The sequence below is a fragment of the Eucyclogobius newberryi genome, unplaced genomic scaffold, assembly GCF_026437365.1.
Source record: "Eucyclogobius newberryi isolate DKJ021-1_F unplaced genomic scaffold, fEucNew1.0.hap1 SCAF_16, whole genome shotgun sequence".
Lineage (NCBI taxonomy): Eukaryota > Metazoa > Chordata > Actinopteri > Gobiiformes > Gobiidae > Eucyclogobius > Eucyclogobius newberryi.
This window is the reverse complement of record NW_027315790.1, coordinates 25,791,747-25,814,402: the sequence shown is the minus strand read 5'-3', so window position 1 is coordinate 25,814,402 and position 22,656 is coordinate 25,791,747. Positions and strand designations below refer to the sequence as shown.

Sequence of the window (22,656 nt, the reverse complement as noted above, 5' to 3'; positions counted from 1 at the left end):
GAATAATAAGAAAATAAATTCAAATTTCTCTTTATTCATAGATTATACACACAATATCAAACTAGATTTATATTTATATTTTACATTTACAACTTACAAATGACCTTCAAAATCGTCTGATCTTAAACCAACTAGAAAACAGTAACCGAGAAGGCATCTTCTGTCGATTACGGTAAAAATCAATCTTTTACTAGACCGACACATTCAGTCACCTTTTGAAATTGCATCACACTGAAGGAAGACGTTCAGGGTTTTGAAATATTTTGTTAACGCTGTTCGGTTTACCATTGAGTGACATTTCCCAACAGCGCAAAGGTTGTGTGACTGGGAATGTTTTGTCTAGATTAAAGAATGGCATGAAAAACAACACTCGCTGGTCAATATTTTGAGACGATGCAGTGCAAAGTCTGAGCTTGGACCTGAGTTTTAGATGCGTTCACACTTGTCCTGGTTTGGTCCTGGTTCAAGCCTTATGTAGACCTGGCTTGGTTCAGTCTAGTCCAGGTTCAGTTGCAGGATTAAGGTGCATGTACAGTATGGAACTTTTCTGGTAGAGAAAAGGTAAGTATTTCTGATAATTAGAAAAAAATGAGAACCTGTCTTATGAACTTTAAAGGAAAGATATAAAGCTTTATTTTAACAATTTAGTGTGATGATGTCACTGCAGAAAATTGCACAGTTCTTTGAGTTAGTCGTGTAAAAATGGTACTGTGTCTGTCGAAAAGGTTATGAAAAGATGTACATTGTATAAAGACAGTTACTGAATTTGTTGAATTTGTAGCTATCAAATTGTTTAGCCATACTGAGGAACATTCCAGGCAAACGCAATAACCAATGAGAAAAGCAAGAGGCAAACTCCACCAGAAAAGCTACACAGTGCACCTTTAAGTCAGTGCACCGTTTAGTCAGTGTACCTTTAAGTCAGTGCACCTTTAAGTCAATGCACCTTTAAGTCCACATTTTATTCTCGTCCAAGGTATTTTATCTTTTATTTGTGCAGAAACAGCACACGACAATAAATTAACAAAGACAAAGTCAAAGGAGAGATGCAGAGATGGCGTGGGAACACATTTTTTGTTTTTTTAGAAGGGAGGTGGAGAAGGAGGAGGGGGCAGTTCATCGCTGTCCCGTGTAGAGGACGAGGAAGGTGGGACGCCCGCCAGCATGAACGAGTCGGAGGAGCGCGTGCTGATCCGCAGAGGGGCGAGGCGGCGCAGGTTACTGGGGGTCCAGGGCAGTCCGGCCCGAGCCCTCTGCGACGGGGCGACTGTGGCGCTGTCCGGCTCCCCCTCGGCCAACCAGGGCGGGATCTGCACCTGGGCCATGGGGTCCAGGTCGGGCATGTAGGCCGGGTTCTCAATACCACCTGGGACAGGGAAAAGACGGGATTAGATTGGAGCTTTGTCACACTTTGCATAAAAATGACCATTAAATATGTTTGTCGCTTTTGTGTAGATTACAGAGGTTCTCAAACGTCACAAAAATGAACACCAAATATTTAGATTTTTAACAACAGGACCAGGCAAGAGGTGGAAAGTAACGGAGTACAAAAGTAAAAGTACTGTACAGAAGTCATTTTACGTTTTACTTTTACTTCATTATATTTAAGAGCAGGTATATAGAGGAATATTGTCTTGATCCGATAAGAAATTCAAAGTTTAGTTTTAGTTTTGATTGGTTTTAAAATAGTTTATTTTTTATTTTTATTCTATTTTCTGTTTAAAATACTTTTTTTTATTTAATGTGCATCACTTTGAAAACAGCTTTTTTTTAAAGAAATGTGCAATAGAAATAAAGTGGATTGGATTAGACACAAAAACATAGCTGATTCTTTCATATTATTTCATGGTTAATTGTGACTCATTTACTGTACATCTGCAGAACATTTGGATCTGTGCGCTGTGCAAACCTATGCATTTATGATCTTTACCTCCAGATATGTAAGTCACTCTGGGAATCGACCCGGTGTATCCAGAAGCACTGTCTCCCTCTGAAAACTCAAAGTCTGCAGGAACAATACGTTTTAGGGAGATGAGAGCCTTTTATATTTGAATAGCTTCACATTTTCACACATTCAATTTAAACCGCTGACCTTCATCGCCGGAATGATAGCCTCTTGTTTTGTCCATTGATTTACCGTTGGGCATCTGCAACAATAGACGATGTTATGAACAAACAAATAATAAAAGCATTATGCGATCAATATTTGGTGTGGGTTTATGTCTCTTCTTCACCCGTTGCTGTGTGTCTCTCTTGGTGTGCTTGGTGATGGTCTTTGGGGGCGTGACTCCCATTTTGGCCGATTTGAACGACTCCAAGCGGTTTCTCATCGTCCTCTGGAAAATCTCCTGCACCTCGTTCTCGTCCTGGTTCACGTCAAAGTGGCTGCGGCTGTATCTGTGACGATGCTAAAACAAACACGTTCATGAATAATATAATCAAACCGAATGTTTCTATCAAGGCGAGACACTGCGGGTGAGATATACATTTGTAACCTCTTGTGTCGTTTACAAACAAATATACTGTGTTTATTACATGTTTTACGTAATTCAGACATAAATATGGCATTTCATGTGTAAAAAATTGCAAAAACGTTACATATTTGGGACATATCAATCTGAAAAATGTGTAAAACCAGGCTTATTTTAAATATAACAAATGCACAGAGGATTTTGGAACTCATTTAGGTTTTGAGTAAACTCAATCTAAATGAAAATTGGCATAAAAATTGAAATTGTTAAAACTTTTTTATATTACAAATCCTTCAGTATAATTTGTCAAAATCTTACAAGATTGTAAAGTTTGGTGTGTGTGGGTGATTTACTTTAGGGGCTGATCTTTATGTATCTGTGGGAGAAAATACATTTGGAGGAAAGGCCTTTGAAGTTACAATAATATAAATCTATGGATGCAAGTGGATTGAATGAAATAATAAAAGATATTTAGGTGCAGATTGGACACTGTTCTTCTAGATAAAAGCTTATATGTTGAGATAACAACCTTAAACCACAGATTGAATTTGTCCTACCTGTTTGTGGCCCTTGTACAGATGCTGCTGCAGTAAGTGGTGCGCGTTGATGTCCTCCGACTCTCTTAATCCGTTCATCGTCTGTTCATGCATTTCCAAACTAATAGAAGGCACAGTGTCCTGCCTAAAGAAAATAATGATAAAGATTATCATCAACATTTTTATTAGAAAGTGGACAAAATGTTCTGTGCTGTGGTCACTAAGGCGAGTGTCTCACAGGATTAGTCATTAAAAGGGACCAATGTAATAGTGTACAACATAGTTTAAGCAAATAATAGAAATTGTACATTCCCAAAATACAAAAAAGTCATGAACAACAAATAATGTAATCGACTTTACCCTGTATATGCAGTAAAGTAAATTAGTTAGTTTACTTGCCATTTATAGTTTAAAACCACATGCACAATGAGCAAATTAACATAAAAACAACAATAATCATGTTTCAATAAGCAAATCTACATCATGATCTACTATTGTTGCCTAGAATGTGAACCATCTTTAGCTGTGTAGAACAATTTGATCATGTATAACTTATTTACCTTGCGTATGGATTAGCAATAGTTGTTTCTCCCATGTCAATTGTGATGTCGGGCATTGAAATGTCTGAAAAATCGTCCCCAAACTTCTTCTTGAAGTCGATGTAGGCGGTGTCGTTCCGGACAAACTCCAGAGATCCCTTACATTCTCCCTAAACGAGAATCACACTTGATTATTCCCCTCCCATCCATATCAAATGAAGATGCATTTCCAAACATACGTCGGCCACATAGTCCATTGCGTCTTGAAGGTTGAGTTTGTGGAAAACGCTGAAGAGATGATCTTGTTTCTTTCTCGCTGAGGGTTTCATCAGAATCCAGCACAGCCATTTGCTCTCAAACTTGTTCCACCTAAAATTACAGAGAAATATATTGTGCTGGGGAAAATCATGTTTGTCATTTGTTTTTAAAGTAATATTCACATTCATTGTTAACAATTTTGATTTCAACATCAATATTCAGTCCAAAAGTGCACGTTTTAAACACATCCAGGGTGTTTTAATTGCACGTTATAAAAAAAATAATATAAGTAAATAAATTCACATTGCATTTTGATTAATTAAATAAATTACGGTAATGATAACTCAAGTTCAACCAAAATGTACATTATTACAAATTACGTTTTAAATGTTTGTACTAAAATGTCTTACGCACTTGTCCCTCATGTAGTTATGTCCCTTTTGTCCTGAGATGTCTTCAATTGCCACCAGCATGTGATCAAACACCTAAAATGTAAAAAAACACATATTATAGACGCTTTTATGCTAAACTTTAAGAACGTATTAACCATCGAACAGACAAACCTTGTTCTGCACTTTTTCTACAAGAGTGACTTCATTAGCCGATGCTCTTTTTACTTTTAGCCACGTGACCAGAGGTTTCATAGTTATTCCCTGTAAAGACAAAGAGAGATGGTTAAAGGCAGTGCAACGATAATCTTTAAACCACAAGAAGATTTATTTTTACCCAACCCACGTGTCCTTAACCACTACATTCTCCTTCTCTTACACCAAATAAATTAACTTCTTCCACAAAATCTCTACTTTTCTTCAGATCTTGAGTTAGATTTAGGTCAGGATTACAAGATGAAAGATTAAAATGTTTTGTTTTTGGTGGATGAGATTTTAAAAAAGGCCAGTTCATTTGTAGAGAGACAATTTACACACAAATCACAACGTAATATAAATACAGTAACCTCAAATGTCCCTCAGAACATGCAAACAACACATATATTATCATTATTATTAATACAGTGTAGTTATATAGCGCTTTTCCACCTTCAAGGCACTCAAAGCGCTTTACTAAGCAATGTGAATGAAGCGTCTTCTAAGGACACAACAACACTCCCTCTAGCGCCCCCTGTGGCACCTGGTCTCCCATCCACATACCGACCATGTCCTGCTTAGCTTCCAGGCACGAGAAGCAGGTTTGCCCATATAACAACTCTATTGGCCGGGGAATCGAACCAGGGACCATCTCGTCTTGAGTCTAGACTAGTGTCGCCACAAAACTAAAATGTTAAACTTGATTTGAAATTTATAGTGATTAAGATACCCCAATGATGACAAAAAAAAAACATAATAATGGATTTAATTTACATCACAAAATAAGCTTGTTTATTCTAAAACTATCCCAACTATTCAGGAAAGGTCCCAGTTATTATTATGTTTTGTTCAGTGTCAATACTTGCTCGATCAGTATCAAAATAGTATTTATCTATTTGTTTTATACCAAAGAAAAGATTTGGGTTTCAGAGTACCACCAGATCTGAATCACGTCTCTAATCGGACTATTTCAGGGCACAATTAGGGGCAAACACAGGTCTTGAGTAGGAATACACGGTTGTTAAAACAGTAGTTTACAATTGCCCCACCTGTAAGATGACAGTGAAGTACACCACGATCAGAGTGGTCCCGATCATCAGGGGCCTTTGTGGGATTTTGTCCCCGTCCAACATCACGGCGAGTCCGTACGCCACTGCCCCCCGCAGGCCGCCGAAGCTCATGATGACTTGGTCTGTGAAGTCCAGCGGCACCAGCCTGAACTTGTTCTGAATCCAGGACAGGAAGAACACGCCTGTAGGAATAACAGGCGTGGTTGAATGTATTTAGGAGAATCTTTAAAGCTTCTTATAATATGAGCATAATCTCGGGCGTAATTTCTAGTTATTAGGGCAGATAAACACAGTTAAAGTCTAATTTATGACGTAAACACTTCACCAGAGGAAATGTCTGTGTTTACTGTTTACTAAGGTAGATTTTTGTAGATTTATGGATATCAATATGAATTATATAAAAACAAAGCATTGGAGCTGGTGATAGTGGATGTCATTATGTCTTGGAACATCAAAAACAACCCCAAAAAATGATTGTACAAAAATAAGTATAAATATAAAGTAATAAGAATACTAATAGTGCATATCCAGACTTTGGTGCATAACTGATTCATTCATCAGTCAGAGGGTGAAGTGTCTTGCTCAAGGACACAATGACAGTGATGCATCTCCAGTGGCAGCGGTTAAGAGATAACAGATTGTCCAACGTTTTGCCCCTCTGAGTTTTACCGATGACTCTGTAGACGAACACGAACAGCAACGTGAGGAGGATGAAGCCGGTGTTCCAGACCCAGATGGTTTTGTCGATGGCCGAGATCCCGAGGAACACGAAGATCATGGTTTCGGAGCCGTTGGCGAAAACCTTCATGACGTAGCGCACCGTGGTGACCGACTTCTCATCCATGTTTGCGTTGATGTACTTCTGACAGCACACGCCGCAGAACGTGATCCTGAGGAAACATATTGGACCCATGGGACAGATTCAAGCACGAGATGAAAGTAAAGAGTGGAGGGACATGGGCTGTTCCATTTGTATTATTTTATCATCACAAAAAAATTGTGTCTACTGGACATTACAGCAAACATTTAACAGCAAAGTCATTTCCACACGGACTGAAGTGACGCTGTGGAACTACTTTTGTCATTTTCCACCGTTAAAAATGCTTTTTACTGAAGCTGTTACTGCGCTTTACAGTCTCGTGTTCTTATTTGATTGTATCCTGTCCCTTTTGTTGTTAGACATGTGCTACAAAGCCATAAACTAGTCAAAGTTGCTGTAATGTTCAGGTCCTTGCCATATTTGTGTCATGGTTGCCATAGATACAACCCAATAAAGACCAGATCGGGCAATTGAGAGAACTACACAACAGCGGCCCATCTCTTATGTTGACTGTTGAAATAAAAATTATTGTTTTAATAGAATTGAAACAGAATATGATGTGAAATTGTAATTGAAGCCAAATTGAAATTGAGGTACCTTCTCACTATAAATTGACAGTAATTTGCCTTTTGTTCTGTCATTAAATGTAGGACTTACGAGAGGATGGCCGACAGAGAGAGCATCTCCGCCGTGACATAGGAGAGGTATCCCAGGACAAACACAAACCCAGGCTCGATGATCTGGATGTTTTTGGTGCAGCGAGTCAGAAGAGACAACAATACGCCAAAAATCACACCGACCAGAGCGCCACCAAACGCCACGACGAAGAAGGAAACTGTGGAGGAACGATTACTATGGCTATTTGATATTAAACCTTTAGTCGTGTCAAATTAAAACATTTTTTTTATTTTCAATACAGATGTGACGTGTCCTTACTTATTCCTTTGATGATCTCTACAGCATCAATCTGACTTCCTCCCAGAGACACAAAAGCATCAAATACATTGAAAAGCACCTGGAGAATTAAAATAAGAACCATGAACATAGGGTTAAAACATTGATAGTTACAAGTAGGCCAGATAAAAAGAAGGAAATCATCAATGAGAAATGATGAAACATCAAACATTTTAGAATAGAGTAAAATAAAATACATCCAAAGTTCAATATTTATTCAATTCCTTTGTTAGTAACTGTATCACCACTCAAAGTATGTGATTTATATTAGATAAAGCCCATATCTAATGCAATCAAACCTCATCAAACAAAACCACGTCATGACCTTTCTGAGAAGTATTTACATCTACTTCAAATCTCAAGTGTGTATTTTTCTTTTAAGGAATTGATACTTAATCAAATATATTCATAACCACTAATCGGCCCATGAACATGCTTTATTTCTACAAAATAGTGATGTTGTAATCATGTGCAATACCAGCAAATAATGTGAATCATCTCATTTCTTATTGAAGTGAATTTACCTGCTATTTATTCGGTGGATTTGCTGCACTGTGCACACCAGAGCCACGTATCGTACAAAAGCGTTTCATTGCAGTGAGTTAGAGTCGACTCTTGTTGTGATTTATCTTGTTTTTCTCTTGCACATATTTATTCTCCTGCTGTTCTTGAGCTATGCGTTGCAACACTGCAATTTCCCCATTCCCCAAAGATCCCTTATTTTATCTTAAAGGAAATGAAAAATAAAATATGACCTTTCCTGAACAGTTTTAGAAATATCTTGAGCTTTTATCTTGTATAAAAACACATGACAACATGAAGAAAGTACTATTATTTTGTGCTGAAGATTATAGTTTATTTTATGTTCTTAGTATAAACTCTATTCCTAAATATCCAATCAATCAAACCAAGCAATAGAGGGAGGAAATGTAAATGTACCACTGTGACTCCGTCGTTCAGAAGTGACTCTCCAAACACCATGATGAACAGGACTTCATTCACGTGGACCTGTTCAAACACGGCGATCACAGCCACAGGGTCGACAGCGGCGAGTAGACTCCCGAACAACAGGTACTGCAGCAGGCCGATGTCGATGTCACCTGAAAACCAAAATGTGTCAAAATGTGGCTTCTGAAATCTGACCTTACACCAACAAGAGGTTTACAAAAAGGGAGTGTCTGCAGTGCCGCGGCATGCGGCCGAAAAAGCCATGTTATTTTTGTGCCGGCCGCGCGCCGCGGCACCTGAAACTGCGCCGCTATTTGACCGCGTTTTAGCGCCGTTTTAAGGTTAGGGTTAAGGTTAAGGTTAGGGTTAGGGTTAGCCATGAGGCTATAACGGGCTATAAGGGAAATGCCGCGGTCCCTGAAACTGCGCGGCCATTTGACCGCGCCGCGGCTCTCCAGTCACGGCCTTACAAAAATACCTCCAGCTGAAGCTGTAACTAAATTGCTATTTAAAAAATATATATTTTTGATTTATTCAAACTCTTTCATGAGTTTTGTTGAATACAGTACACATAAAACAATCTCTAACCGCTCTGCCATGCATGCATAGTCTCTGTGCTGAAGGGCTTTTTTCCTGATTTGCTGTTGACTCGGAGCGACTGTAATGTAAGAATGTCTACAGTTTTCAATTGGTGAATACTTGATCTGATATTCAACATACCGGTACTCAAATCGCATCCAATGATTGCGATCCTACTTTAGCATAATTCACAGTGGTGAGTTCTGTATCCTGTAATGAACCTTAATGCTGAGGGCACTGATTTACATTATGCCTAAATCTTGGTTACATAATGACTAACAAATCAGCAGTAAATTCACTATTTTCAATCCACGTATCCAGGGCCACATTGTGGGGGCAGCTGTCTAAGCAGGGACTCTCAGACTTCCCTCACCCCAGACACTTCCTCATGCTCCTCCGGGGGGAACCTGAGGTGTTCTACAGATAGAACCATAGTTACATACATAACTTTCATTTTACATGTGATTTTGGACTGAAAACAACCGTTATGGACATTAGTTTCCTCTAGCTGCTTATTAGCCTCCATCGTGCCTTTCAACTATTTATATTTGATTTTTTTTCTAAATCCCTATGGTAAAAATAAATAAGACATTTATGACAGTGGGCAGGACTGGTGGGCGCCATGACATTGCGCAGTCTCTCTCCTTCTAATCACTGCGATAATAAACCAGACCCAGACCTAGTAGCAGTGTGTAGATGGCCTCTCACCCATGGCTCCGCCCATGTGGCAGCCCCACAGCGACAGGCCCACGGTGGCGGCGTTCCAGCACGTGCCGATGATGGCGTGCATCAGAATGCCCCCCAGGTTACTGAAGAACAGCTTGTTGGGCATGAAGTACCCTGAGTCCAGGATGATTTGGGGCAGAAGATAAAAGAAGAAGACCGTGGGCGTGAGACTGAAGGTTTGGACTTTGTCTGCGCCCCAAATGATGCCCCCCAAAATGAAGCCGAAGCAGATGAGCAGGGCGCTCTCCGGGATCACGCTGGTCACATGGTGGTTGGCCTCGATCACTGCAGGAAAAACATGAAAAGTATAAGGACCGGTATTTTCAAAACGAGGCCAAGTAAAAGTGCTGAGCGGTATGTTGCAATTAAAATCAAAATTGGATTGGTTACAATTGGCAAACAACAAAACAAAAGCAGCTAACCCTGTGTGTTTTAGATTAGTTTAACAGATCATATTTATTTCTTGCAAATATTAATGTTCCTGAGTACTGGACATGTTAAAAAATAGCTCTGAACCGAATCGTACAATTAAAACATTGAGATCTGATCGTAATCACAAGCGATTAGATCTTTTTTTCAAAATCGTTCAGCCCAATCAGGTAAAAACACTTCTTTGTCCTTTCTACCGCAGTTGTAACTTTGAACTGTGGGGAATATAATATAAGTTTGACTGTTGTACCATGTTTCAGGTGTAGATCTGTGAGTAAGTTCTAGCATTTCAATTGTGCTTCTTTGAAGGACACAACATATTTGAAGTGCATGATTTGTGAAAATTAATTAATGTGTTACTTTTAAGTAGGCCTATAAATAAATTTAATCTCCAATTCTTGGAAATTATCAACCACTTCACTAATTTAGGGCATATCATTAACCAACCTGTCAAGAAGGCTCAAAACCTTTTGCATTGAGAATCAACGCATGGCTAAGACTTAAAAATGTCAAGTGGAGAACCAGAAAGTGACAATCTGTATTTAAGAATCATACACATACAGGGAAGGTGTTGATTATTGAAGCGGTAAAGCCAAAACCAGGCTGGAAAGATAAGGTTTGAAATTGCAATTTGACTGCTTTAGTCATGTTTTTGAGTACCGTAGCTATTTCTATTGTACACTGAGACTTTTTATATACATTTTTAACCCAATGAAAGTTGAAATATGGTGACTGAAGGCTTCAACATAGAGAATATTTACAAATTAAGTATAAAATTAAGTGTATTTTTGATGAAACCAGAACTTTATAATGCCAATGACTTGGTGATAAAAGGTCTTTCCGTATGGTTTTATGGTATTTAGTTTGTAGAGCTCAGATAACTTTCAAAATACGACTACAATTATTCTTTTCATAGTCCACTAGTCACAAATAGTTGATTAGCCCTAATTTTCATAACACAATATTGTTAGTTCACAATATTGACTACATTACTTACATTTTACAAGAGTAGTAGTGAGTGGGAATAATGGCATAATCAATTTCAAATTTTTTCTAAAGCATACAGGTCACAATTTGGATTTTGACATAACTTTTGACTTGTAAAGGTGTTTACTTCTTCCGAGAGTTCGCTGTGATTGGTTAAATGCACCTGTGGCTCACTCAAAGCACGACAAACAGGCTTTATCTCATAGAACAAGGAGGAAAAGTAGACGGCAGGAGTCTTAAATTAAGCTTTAAACAGAAAAGCACTGAGTCACACAATTACAATCACCCCATTTAAACAGAGACAGGACCAGGACACCTTTCCATTTTATAGCTACATAACTTACATTTCTAGTTGTGACTCTTCTATTTCAAAAATGAGATATTACTGGCACGAGCAGAAAAACAAAAGAATGTTTTGAATTCCTTCAAAGCTGATAAGGTCTGCGAACATTTGTAACAGCATCAACGTCGCACAACCACTCTTCATTTGCCAATAAATGATAGTTTTTCTGAGTAAACCTGAAAGGAAATTCCTTAATACGAGTAAGTATCAGCTGCATAGTTTAACTGCAACATTATAACTGAGCTTGTCTGAGTGTGTACACAGGCCATAGTTACTTCTTTATCAAACTTTAAAAAGCCCCTTTATATACAAACATATAAACATATGCAAAACCCTTTATATAAAGGCATACAAAAAATCTAATGTTCTACAAATAAAAACATAAACTGACCTGTGAAAGAGTTTGTTTGTGTTATACTGTCAATGTAACTGTGTTTATGTCAACTCTGCAAAGGGAAATAACAATAGCTGGCCTAAAAATAAAGTTAGAATCCGGCATGGGACGATATTGAAAGTTTGTGTTATCAATCAATCAATTAATCAATCAAAAGAGCAAAATGCAATTCAAAGTGCGATTGAGGCGAGCTACTACAGGTAAAACTATTTATTTCGTTTTTTGGTCAGTTTGCTCTCTCGACACTTAGACACGTGGAAACAACAACAAACAACAATCAACAATGTGCGCCTGAAGATGTTTTATCATTTAATTTAATCCACTTGCATCCATGGATTTGTTTTCCGATGCATTTTTTCACACAGAAACATAAAGATCGGCCCTCCAAACACCTTTCCACACCTTTCCTTTCCAACTTTCCAAGATTAAGACGAATTGTACAGTAAGATTTGTTAATATCTAATTGTAAACCAGATTTATTAAAGTTCCAAACACAAAAAATGAGGCAAAGAGTTAGTTTTAGACCATTTTTCAGTCAAATATTGCTTATACTTAGGGATGTCAAGTAACAATATAATAGTAAAGACAAACAAAATTATATTTGTGATATTTTTAGAAGAACGTTTTTGTTTTGTTTTTAATTCAAATTACAAAAGTGATCATTTAGTTCAATTGAAATAAATTTGACGATTTCAGAAGGTCCTTTCTGCTCAGCTTTTCAACAAGTAAACTTATGCTGTTTATGTCAAATTAATCATTGTTAATGTTTGATTTCATAAATCAGTTCACAAATTGAGGAGCAGTAATGTGTTAAGAAAACCAGAAGAAAAGAAAATTTTCGATTCTATTGTTGTTTTGTTCATATTAATAATGGCAAATAATTGTTAAATTGTAATGTTTATTCTCACAATAATTGTCACACTAAATCTGAAATCCTGACATCCTTTTTTATACTAAATAAAATATCCAAAATCGCCTCTATTTCACTAAACGACAGGAGAAGTTTGAAATGAATACTTTTTAAAGATTTTGTTCCTATTCGCATGCAGTGTCTGGCCTTAAATGCACAGTTATTCCACCAAACTTTGCCAAATATGTACCCAGTTTACAGAGCCAGGACACCAGCACCCACAAAGCAACAATGTACGGCGCCTCCACATGGTGCCATTTGAAGGTGACGATGGGGATCCCCGTGATTCTGGAGGCATTCTGTTGATGTTCACTGTGGCCGTGATCAGATTTCGTTTCCGTTTGGACCCCAGAAGCTAAAACTAGGCAAATGAACGTCCCGAGCAGCCAGGTTTTCCCACGTCCACAGCGTAGCATTGGAGCCGCAACAGAGAGAAAACACTCCCAGATTCACAGCCAGGTTCGATGTAAAAATCAAAATAGAGCTGATAAATTGTATCCGCTTTGCTCCTACGGTCCGCAGTGAGTGAAACGGCAAGAGCCTGCGCCTTTTATAACCTGCCGGGTACGATTGTGTTACATTTGTGGTTGATGTTTCAAGAAACGGATGTCTGAGGAAAGTTATTCAGTCACATTTTAAACGTGTTGGGCTTTTTCCGACCTCCGATGAGTAATGCCACGTTTTGCATTAGCGCGTTTAGTAATGATTTACAATAAAAAAGTTCAGTGAGAAAGTCAGTGAAATCCTCCTCACCTTAAAAAAAAAATACAAAAATGAGATGGCACTTCAAGGTTTCAATGCAAATTATATAGTATGCAATAGTCGATGATTATAGAAGATTATTAAGGAGATTTAATGTGCTACTTTTACTTACTTGAGTTACTTTGTTGCTCCTGTATCTGTACTTTTACGGTACTTAATTCAACCACTGAGTATTATTCATTTTTCATTTTCTACTTACCGGTAACTAAAGCATTAAAGTGCCTGTACAGCTTTAAAAATGTACTTTAATATTGAAAAGTATAAGTATTTCACACAGGTTTTGAAAACTATTAAAGCATCAAATGGTGATCTTGATGAAGAATTAATTTTCCTTATTATTGGTCATCAAAAGCAATTTTCTTTTGTTTGCTCAAAGCCGAGACTTGGAACTCTAAAAATGTAGGGAAGTTGTCTCCATAAACGTGCAAAAAAGAAACCCCTCAGGTCTAATACCATAAAAAGAAATACTTTTACTTTTCAGTCCAGTTAAAAAATGTAGAGCAGTAGAAAGTTTAGATTCCTGCTCTCAAATGCAGTGGAGTAAAAGTACAAAGTATCCACTGTAAAATGTAATTAAGTAAAGTTATTAATCTTACTACTTAAGTACAGTTCTTTTATTTTTGTACTTAAAAATTTACTTTCCACCACGGGCGAAGCTATACTAGAAATACATATGAAAACACACAATATATATATCTGACATAACAAAATATAATTGGTCTGAAGAGTGAGGATGTCAAGATTATTCGGTTAATCGATAAGATATGAACTAAAAACTAATAATTGTGACACTTTTGGAAGCTGAATTAACTATTTTCAATTCAATCTAGAACTCCAGAAAAGTACTCGGAAAAGTAGAATTTGCATGTAGTTGTTTATACCATAATAACTTTACTTTTGCATTAAAAGATTTCACTTTTGTTTTGTTAAGTTTCTTCGCACAATAATCGTAAAAGATGGTGGAATGATCTGATATGCGAGTCAACAAAGTAAGTCTCAAATTGTCCAAAAACAATGAACATTTTTGTACGTAGCCTAAACCCAAAGCTGATTAATAGATTGTGTCATGAAATGTGCTAAAGTCTGTTGTCACACCTCATCAGTTAGGCTTTTGTTAAACCAGTGGAGATTTTAAGATGCTAAACGTACCAATCGTCATTCCAAAGTATTCCATAGTGTGATCCAGCAGTCAGACAAGTTGTTCCACTGCTGTTGTTTAGTTGTGGCACATTTATAACAAGGTGGATTTTGCTAATACCATTTTTTTCCCCCGACAATGAATACCGAGCTCTGTAACGTTTCCTTCAGATATAGTTGTGACTTTCAACATCTATTGCTATACAAAATAAACATTTGCAAAGTTATTTTTAGTTCACACATTTTGTAACCTGCACTTTAAAGAGCTTCTGTGGTTTAGATGTGGTTAAATATAAAACCGTGCTCAAAACTCGAGTTAGAGAATAATTGAAGCCCTGGCCCCCTGAGCAAAACAAACACACATTTAGACATTTTGGAGGCCAAGAGGTTCAAAGGATCAACTGCAGCAGCAGCAGCTAATTCTCCAGTGTCTTTGGCTTTTTCCTCTCTTCTCACTGGTTTGGGATGTGCACTTTGACCTGTTCGAATATATATCACCAGTATCACATCAGAGCGAACAACATCTTACATAATCTGTGTGATATTTGATGATTAAAACAATAAACTTTAAAGGACATATGAGGAAAAATAGACGTTTTTACCCATGTTGTAACATTGTTCCCTCATCGAAAACATACTTAGAGCTTCATTCACGCCTGTTTGATGAGATCCTCTCCCTCAGAGCATCAAAAACACTCCTTTCCCCCGATGTGTGATGTCATATTCTACCTGTGACGTGACTCTGAGATCTTCTGTTCTGTTTTTCACTCCATAGATCAACGCCGGACTCGTTTTGAGCATTTTTGCCATCGTTACAACTGTGTGCTGCGTTAGCATGTCGGAGGGAGGCGCTGCTATGTACGGTAATTCCCTCTGCAGCCAGTAGATGGAGCCCAACATTCTGTTCCTAGTGTGAAAAAAGCCAATTCTTCTGTAACATGAGATGCCAAAGTAAAGGTACTGCAGAGCATGTTTGAAGGCCAATTGCAATACAAATAATGCATGATATTTGTCTTTTACACAGTATGGCATTAAAGAGAATATTCAGGCAATATTATGTAAATCCAACAGAAATGTGCCTTTAAACTTATTAGTTGAGGTTTGATTATCAGAGAAATGTGAAATGGCTGTAAAACTAATCCAAAAATGTAAGAAATATCACCTTATTTGAAAGCTCACAACATACCTTTGTTCATTTGTAATATTAATCAGCTCTCTTTGTGCCTTTTTTATCATATAAACGAGAAATCAATATTAAACTGTTGCATATCAAGTAAAAAGATTCACATTATTATCTAAAATTTGATATATGGTCCACCCTTAAATGTAATTGTTCCAGTGCAATCGGCGACACAAGCGGCTGTTTTGTGCAGTTATCCTTCTACTTTGTTCAAATTAATATACGTTCCTACAGTTCTGTGAAATCATACATTTCTCATACGGGGCAGTTGATAAATCCAAAGAACCTGCAGGTAATGAACCCCACAGCCGCTATTCATGAAAATGTAACTGAAATTGAAATCACATCAGCTGCTCTGAATAAAGAGACGTTTCTTTGAGCGTGATTATGTCGCTGAAACCTCAGGTGTGTCTCCCAGGAAACGCACAAAGGCCCCATTGCGACAACACTGAGAACTGGTTTTCTTTTTCGAGATTGCTTTGATTCAATAATGTCCAAGGTAAATACAAAAAAAATCAGCTTGACCCTGAGGGAGCAATTCTGAGCTCAGTTTATTCTACACAGCGTCAGCACAAAAAGGTACACGACGTAACTTTCTCCGCTTGTCCCTCAGTAAGAAAGCATGTTTTTCAATGCATATGGTTTAAAACGCCTGTAATCAAATACATGCAAGACAAATATGTTTAATGCCATACTGTGGAACATTCCAGGCAAGGCTATTACATCTCTATTTATTGAGCTTGTTACACAAAACGGACACACGCGGACTTCAATTGTTTTTAACAATCGTTTAACAAAATAAAGGTGTTATCAAGTATTTTTATTTCTCAAATTGTAAGTATTGTTTATTTTTTAATGGCTTTTGGCCCTTGTTTACAGTATGGTTGCTAGGTAGCAGTTGTGGAACTACCCCTATGTCACATGATCTGCTGCCCATGTCCAACCAGGAAGTAACATTATAAACATGGCAAAGATTGTCAAACTGCAGGGAAATATGCAACATTTTGAATACAATCTTAAATGTAATCATCAGTTTTAGTGAAATGTGTCATCTAAAATGTAACTTGCTCTTTAAGTCAAACTGTATTGATCCACAAGGGAAATTACATGACATTACTTTATTCTGCATTTCATATTATACTCACAGTGAGAAAATGCATGTCTGACGGAACATTTAAACTGTATAAACTCCAATAGAGAATTATACATTTGGTAGCAACCGACTTCATAAAATCTCTGAAGCGCAGCGGTCATGCATCAAATCCTCGCTTAAACTAATGACTGAAATATGTCTCTCAATCCTTATTTAAACAGCAGCTCATGTCATTAAAGGTTGAGTTATTGTGCCTGGACTTTATGGCACATGGAGGACTTTTCAACCATTCAAAAGATGTTCCAAAATAGTTAATTACAACAGCAACGATGAAAAGTTTTGATTCACCTCCAAAACAATAGCTTCATGTCTTTACGCATTCATTCTTGACTAATGAAATTACTATATTTAAGGGATTATCATGTCCCCAGACTCTAATATTATAGTCTAATATTAACCATTAAAGAGTGTGACTGCTCAAGGAAAGCAGAGGTTATGTGACTGTGTGTGTGTGTGTGTGTGTGTGTGTGTGTGTGCGTGTATCTCAGTGTGTGTGTGTGTGTGTGTGTGTGTGTGACAAACTCTCTGCCACAGTCATAAGACACACTGAATATTACACTCAAGTCAGTTGTCAATGTCGTCTCGTGTTTACATTGCCTTGAATGTTATTTTAACAAACAAATATTCAAATGTCCAGTTTTCCCGTTTAAAACCAGTTGCTTATTATTTAAGATTATCACTATCTTTCTGCAGAGATGGAGAGAGATGAAGGGGAACAACAGTTGTTTAATAAAGAAGTTTACTCTCATTTCTTCATTATTTGAACATGTGCCGTGAGACGTGACAAAATGCCAGTGTTTACTGTGGCATGCGTTCAGGTTTTAGTAATGTTACGCTATATTCTGCACGTTTATCACTCTTATGTATCAGTTCTCGCACAAAAGCTCTATGTGCAAATCCTACACAAATGTACCTCTGATGGTTACAGAACAAACAAGGCACTCTAAGTTCAATATTTACAAGCTCTTTTAAAAGTTTCTTGGGCAAAGATTAGAAACACGTCGGCAGTGCAAGGCGTCTCTGTTACCTCAAGAGTAAATTGTAAGTCACATTCAAATAGTAAAAATAATAACAATGTCATGAGTTATAAAATAAAATATGTACAAGGGCAGTGCAATGTATCACATTTTAATCTGGAGGAAAAGAGCCAGTAATTGTCTATGGCTTTTAAAACATTATCACATTATATGCAGTAAAAAAAAAAGAAAAAAAAAAACATTATTACAAACATATAATATATATATATAATGTTTTCTGATTCCTACTCGCTGCTAAATTAAATAATAATTTTAAATTATACGGATTTCCATGATAGTCCTAACGTTTGTGATTGTGATTAGAGGTAGGCAATCCCCAGACACTTCCTCCAGCTCCCACTGCGGACTATGTCTCTTGGCTGGTTCCCAGGCCAGCCAAGAGACATAGTTCCTCCAGCGTGTCCTGGGACTTCCCCGGGGCCTCTTCCGGGTGGGACATGCCAGTGGGGAGGCGCCCAGGAGGCATCCGGAACAGATTCTCCCGCTTTCTCTGAGGGAGCGCCCTGCCACCCTACGGAGGAAACTAATTTTGACCGCTTGTATTCGCATTCTTGTCCTTTCGGTCATTACCCAAAGCTCATGACCATAGGTGAGGGTAGGAAAGTAGAATGACCGGTAAATTGAGAGCTTTGACAGCTCCTTCTTTACCACAACGGTCCGGTGCAGCGACTGCATCACTGCCGCAACATGCACTGCAGTCGCTGCACCGATCCCCCTTCAATCTCACGTTCCATCCTTCCCTCACTCGTGAACAAGACCCTAAGATACTTGAACTCCTCTACTTGGGGCAAGGACACCCCACCCACCCGGAGAGGGCAAGCCACCTTTTCAAATTTTCAATGGCAGATTGCACATTGATGACATCACAGAGGGATTCTGTTTTAGAACTCAGCACTACTACTCATTTGAAACTTCTTTTTTTTTTTTTTTTAATTTCTTCACAAACTGCAACTTAACAGAAGTAAAACTATGATAAATATTCTATACCACCAAACAATGTAATAATTAGAAAAACAGGAGAACCTATCATATGGACTTTAAAGACATATTTCTGTTTAATTTACATAATATCGTCTTGAATATTGCCACCAGGAATCTCCCCCCAAAAATTAAAGAAAATAAAAAATATGGATATGTCAACATTGCCCAGCCATTATAGGGACATTTCCATAATCGAGCAGCTCTAATTCTTACCATTTTTGTTTTTTTACATGCCATCCTACATTTTCACTGTTAATCTTAAGATCATCGTCTGTGCAGCCCTAGTTTAGAAGTTCAAGGACATTGTAATGAACTCCCTGCATTTGTTGAAACAGGAAACATGTCAATATGTTTTAGGAGCAATAACATAGACAAGCAATATTGATATCTGGAAAACTTGAAAATATGGGAACTTCAATTATGATAATATAATTTTGATCAAGCCTAGTTTTGACATTACCAGGGAATGTGTTGGGCTGTTTGTAAGAAGCCAAACTATGACTTAATTCTCAGAAAACCACAACTTTTAGGATTTGTAGGGAAGCGATGGCATGACTAGGTATCACGCACGCACACATGTTGTATTTAGTGTCTATAAAATCCACCGTAACTACTGCAAGAGCCTCAAAAGGTCAAAAGGAGTCCAATACAATGTCATTTTCACCTCGAATGACACTTAAACACACCATTATTTATGTCACTGAGGATGTCCACAAACAAAAACAGAGACGCAGAAGTCATTCATTTACTCCAGTCCATTTGCACCTGTTGTGTACACACACCGTGCACCAATGGTCAGACCTGGGACTCTTTCTGGGGCAAAAGAAGGACCTTGGAGCTTAATTAGGGGATTTAGGACACCATACTTAAGAGATCTGGCTGGTGCAATAACTTTGAGTAATGTGTGGCATGTGTGTTTGAATAAAATTGGCCATTACTGATATACAGAAGGTAGATGCAATGACTTTATTCATTATATTGTGATCTAATTTGACTAATAAAAGTAGGACTTATCATTTATTGCATTTCTCCAAAGACACATATGGCATAATAGCTGTTTTAACCTTCACATACAATCTATTAAAGTAGCAATTTAGCTCAAAATGCTAATTGTGAGGTGGTTTATACTGTATATTGGTCTATTCACAGGTTACTATCCATGTGAGTGATTATTATAGAGGTGTACACCGCCTCATGCCCATAGCAGGGTGAGGAAGAATGAGCACACTTTGAATAAATAGGGACATGTAGACAGCACATGTTGAAAATGTCTTTCACTATATAGAACCTTTTTTTTTTTTACATTTCACTGGCAATTAGCAATTTAATGTCAATAAAGTTGTATTTTTATTCTACACAGAGTAAGCCATTGTATTGCCCATGGGTTTCAGAGTGATGAAAAACAGATGGATGGTAAAAAGTACTCATTGCCTACGAACAGAAAGGTGAAAGCCATGAATATTTGTATGCTCTCTCATAACAAAGAGTGAATTCACCTATGCATCACATAACATCTGGAACTAAACCAGGAACTAAAGCTAGACAAGACCAGATGTATAATCCAGGACTAGAACATGATTAAGTTAGCTTGAATTATAAACAATCCTGACTAAAATAGTAATTGATCAACATTTCCCCCAACTTTAGTATCTGTTTAGACATTTTAGAAGTCTAATTTAACCACGTTTGTCCTGGTTTAAGCCCATTTTGGTACGTTCCCATTCATGACCTTGTTTAGTCCAGTCTAGTCCCAATTTCGATGTGGTCCATGTCTCAGGACTTACCCAGTTTGCAGAGCCAGCTGACTAGCACCCAAAGCACGACTATGTAGGGGGCCTCCACGTGATGCCACTTCCAGCTGACGATGGGTAAGGTGGTGATCGGTGCCCCGTGCTCCGAATGCTCGCCCGATCCTTCAGCCTGCGTCCCGTTTTCAGAGCCAGCGCCATGGGGGTCACTGCTTGACACCGTGTCATCTCCTTGCTCGACTTCATGGGGATCACTGGCCTGACAAACCCAAACAAACAAGCAAAAAACATAAAAATAAAGTGCTCGCTGCCTCAAAGCTGCCATCTTGAAGCCTCGACGCTCCAAAAGCAGTATTTTAAGTGTACGTTTAAGTGCTAAAATGTCATTTCCCTCTCATGCCTTCGACCTCATCTGGCCCTGCACCTGCTCCTGAACACATCCATCTCTATGTGACTCAAAAGGCCGTAGTAACACCTTGCTTAGCTCAGGTGAGGTCCGGCCCTGATACCTGGCTCCTCCCACCTCTATTGGGTCACTAGTCACTGATATACAAGTGCCATTGCATTATTAACCTGTGGTATTGGGAATTATGACTTGTCATTGTTGATTGAGTTTGGGATTTCGAAAAGATGTTTATCAGCATTTTTTAAAAAGAGACTAATAATTTTTCTCTATTTACACAAAGATATGCACTAAACACTCACAAAAAATAGCCTCAGCAGAATACGTAAGCAACACCAGAACATGTCCAGGCAGTTGTAGCCTGTATTATTTTATTGTCTGTGAAAAGAGTCTCACCACAAGTCGTTATCTGTGATTATTTCTGAATTTCTGAATGTATAAACTATCTGCAGAAGTCTTTCGCTTGCCCTCAAGCTTCTCGATGAAATGCCACGGAACAGATTACCATAAGTAGTACATTTGACTGACGTTTTGAAAATTCTCTATCATCATAAGCTCGATAAACATTTTGGTGTAATACAAACCCAACATTAAAGCTCCCAGCCAGATAAAAGGTGTTGGATCACAATCAAACCTCTACAAAGCAAGATAATATGATAATAAAACATTTTGACCGCCTGTCTTTTGTACATTATGAAATGCGTCCCTTGAAGGCAAACATTTGGACACCCCTGGTATATAAAGTATGAATATAGATAAATTGATAATGAAAAGGTGTAACTTTATCAGTCCAGATTGGTTTCATTATAATATATCAAATTCAAATAAAGCATAAACGTCATTAATAAACGGAGAGTCTTACAAAAATGTCACCTTTTAATGTGTCCTAATTTTTCAACTCATTCAAAACACTTAAGAAGTCGTGGGATCACACCAATACCAAAGAGTTCTTTCCTTTAAGAAGATGAATTACTGTATTTTCTGGACTATAAGTCGCACCAGCCCAAAAATACATAATAGAGAAGAAAAAAACATATATAAGTTGCACTGGAGTATGAAATAAGGTTGCAAGTGTGAAAATAACAAATAATATCAAATATAAGTTACTCTGGAGTATAAGAATATAAGTCGCACCCGGGCCAAAACTATGAAAAAAGTGAAAAAAAGTAAGAAAATATGGTAATAACAATCATATTATCTTCCATTTATCAAACAGTTGCATTGATAGAAAGATACTTTATTGATACAGTAGGAAATTCAAAGTTCGACAGCAGCGAAAACAAAAAAGACATTTCAAGTTAAACATCTACTTTACGTGCTCAAATCTGAGTTGTTTTAGCAGAAACTCGTGTCTGTGTATGCACTTAAACAACTTTGACTCTTTTGTCTCCCTCATCCTCTGTATCACACGATGCTGTTGAGCCTTCATGGCCACGATGTCTGTTTGTTTATGTCTGTAATGATCTGGTATTTACCGGTGATACCTCTTTCTGGACAATATCCTACCCCTTGGTTACAATTCAAACAGCCATAAGAGTGACTTTTGTCTTTCACGATATGACACATTTTAGCATTGTCCGTGTCACATGCTTTTTTACTCTACACGATATGACAAAGTAGACCGCAAATGGAGACAAAGCTTTCATTTTTTATTTTCTAGTAGTAGTTAGGTAGTTAATGTAGTGAAGATATGGTCTTTGATGTGGT

At 37.7% G+C, this 22,656-nt stretch overlaps 1 protein-coding gene across 1 annotated transcript; it reads right to left on the bottom strand.

The window, feature by feature from the left end:
- Window positions 1–1,065: 1,065 nt before the first annotated feature.
- Window positions 1,066–20,999, bottom strand: slc9a3.2 (solute carrier family 9 member A3, tandem duplicate 2). Its single transcript, XM_072448122.1, has 16 exons — window positions 20,583–20,999; window positions 9,468–9,770; window positions 8,172–8,332; window positions 7,215–7,293; window positions 6,936–7,113; window positions 6,128–6,348; window positions 5,438–5,640; window positions 4,368–4,457; window positions 4,219–4,289; window positions 3,786–3,915; window positions 3,568–3,716; window positions 3,029–3,152; window positions 2,235–2,408; window positions 2,093–2,147; window positions 1,931–2,005; window positions 1,066–1,366 (listed from the first exon to the last, which is right to left on the bottom strand). The coding sequence occupies exons 1-16, from the start codon at window positions 20,869–20,871 to the stop codon at window positions 1,083–1,085; spliced, it is 2,586 nt and encodes an 861-aa protein (XP_072304223.1). The 5' UTR covers window positions 20,872–20,999; the 3' UTR covers window positions 1,066–1,082.
- Window positions 21,000–22,656: the final 1,657 nt, after the last annotated feature.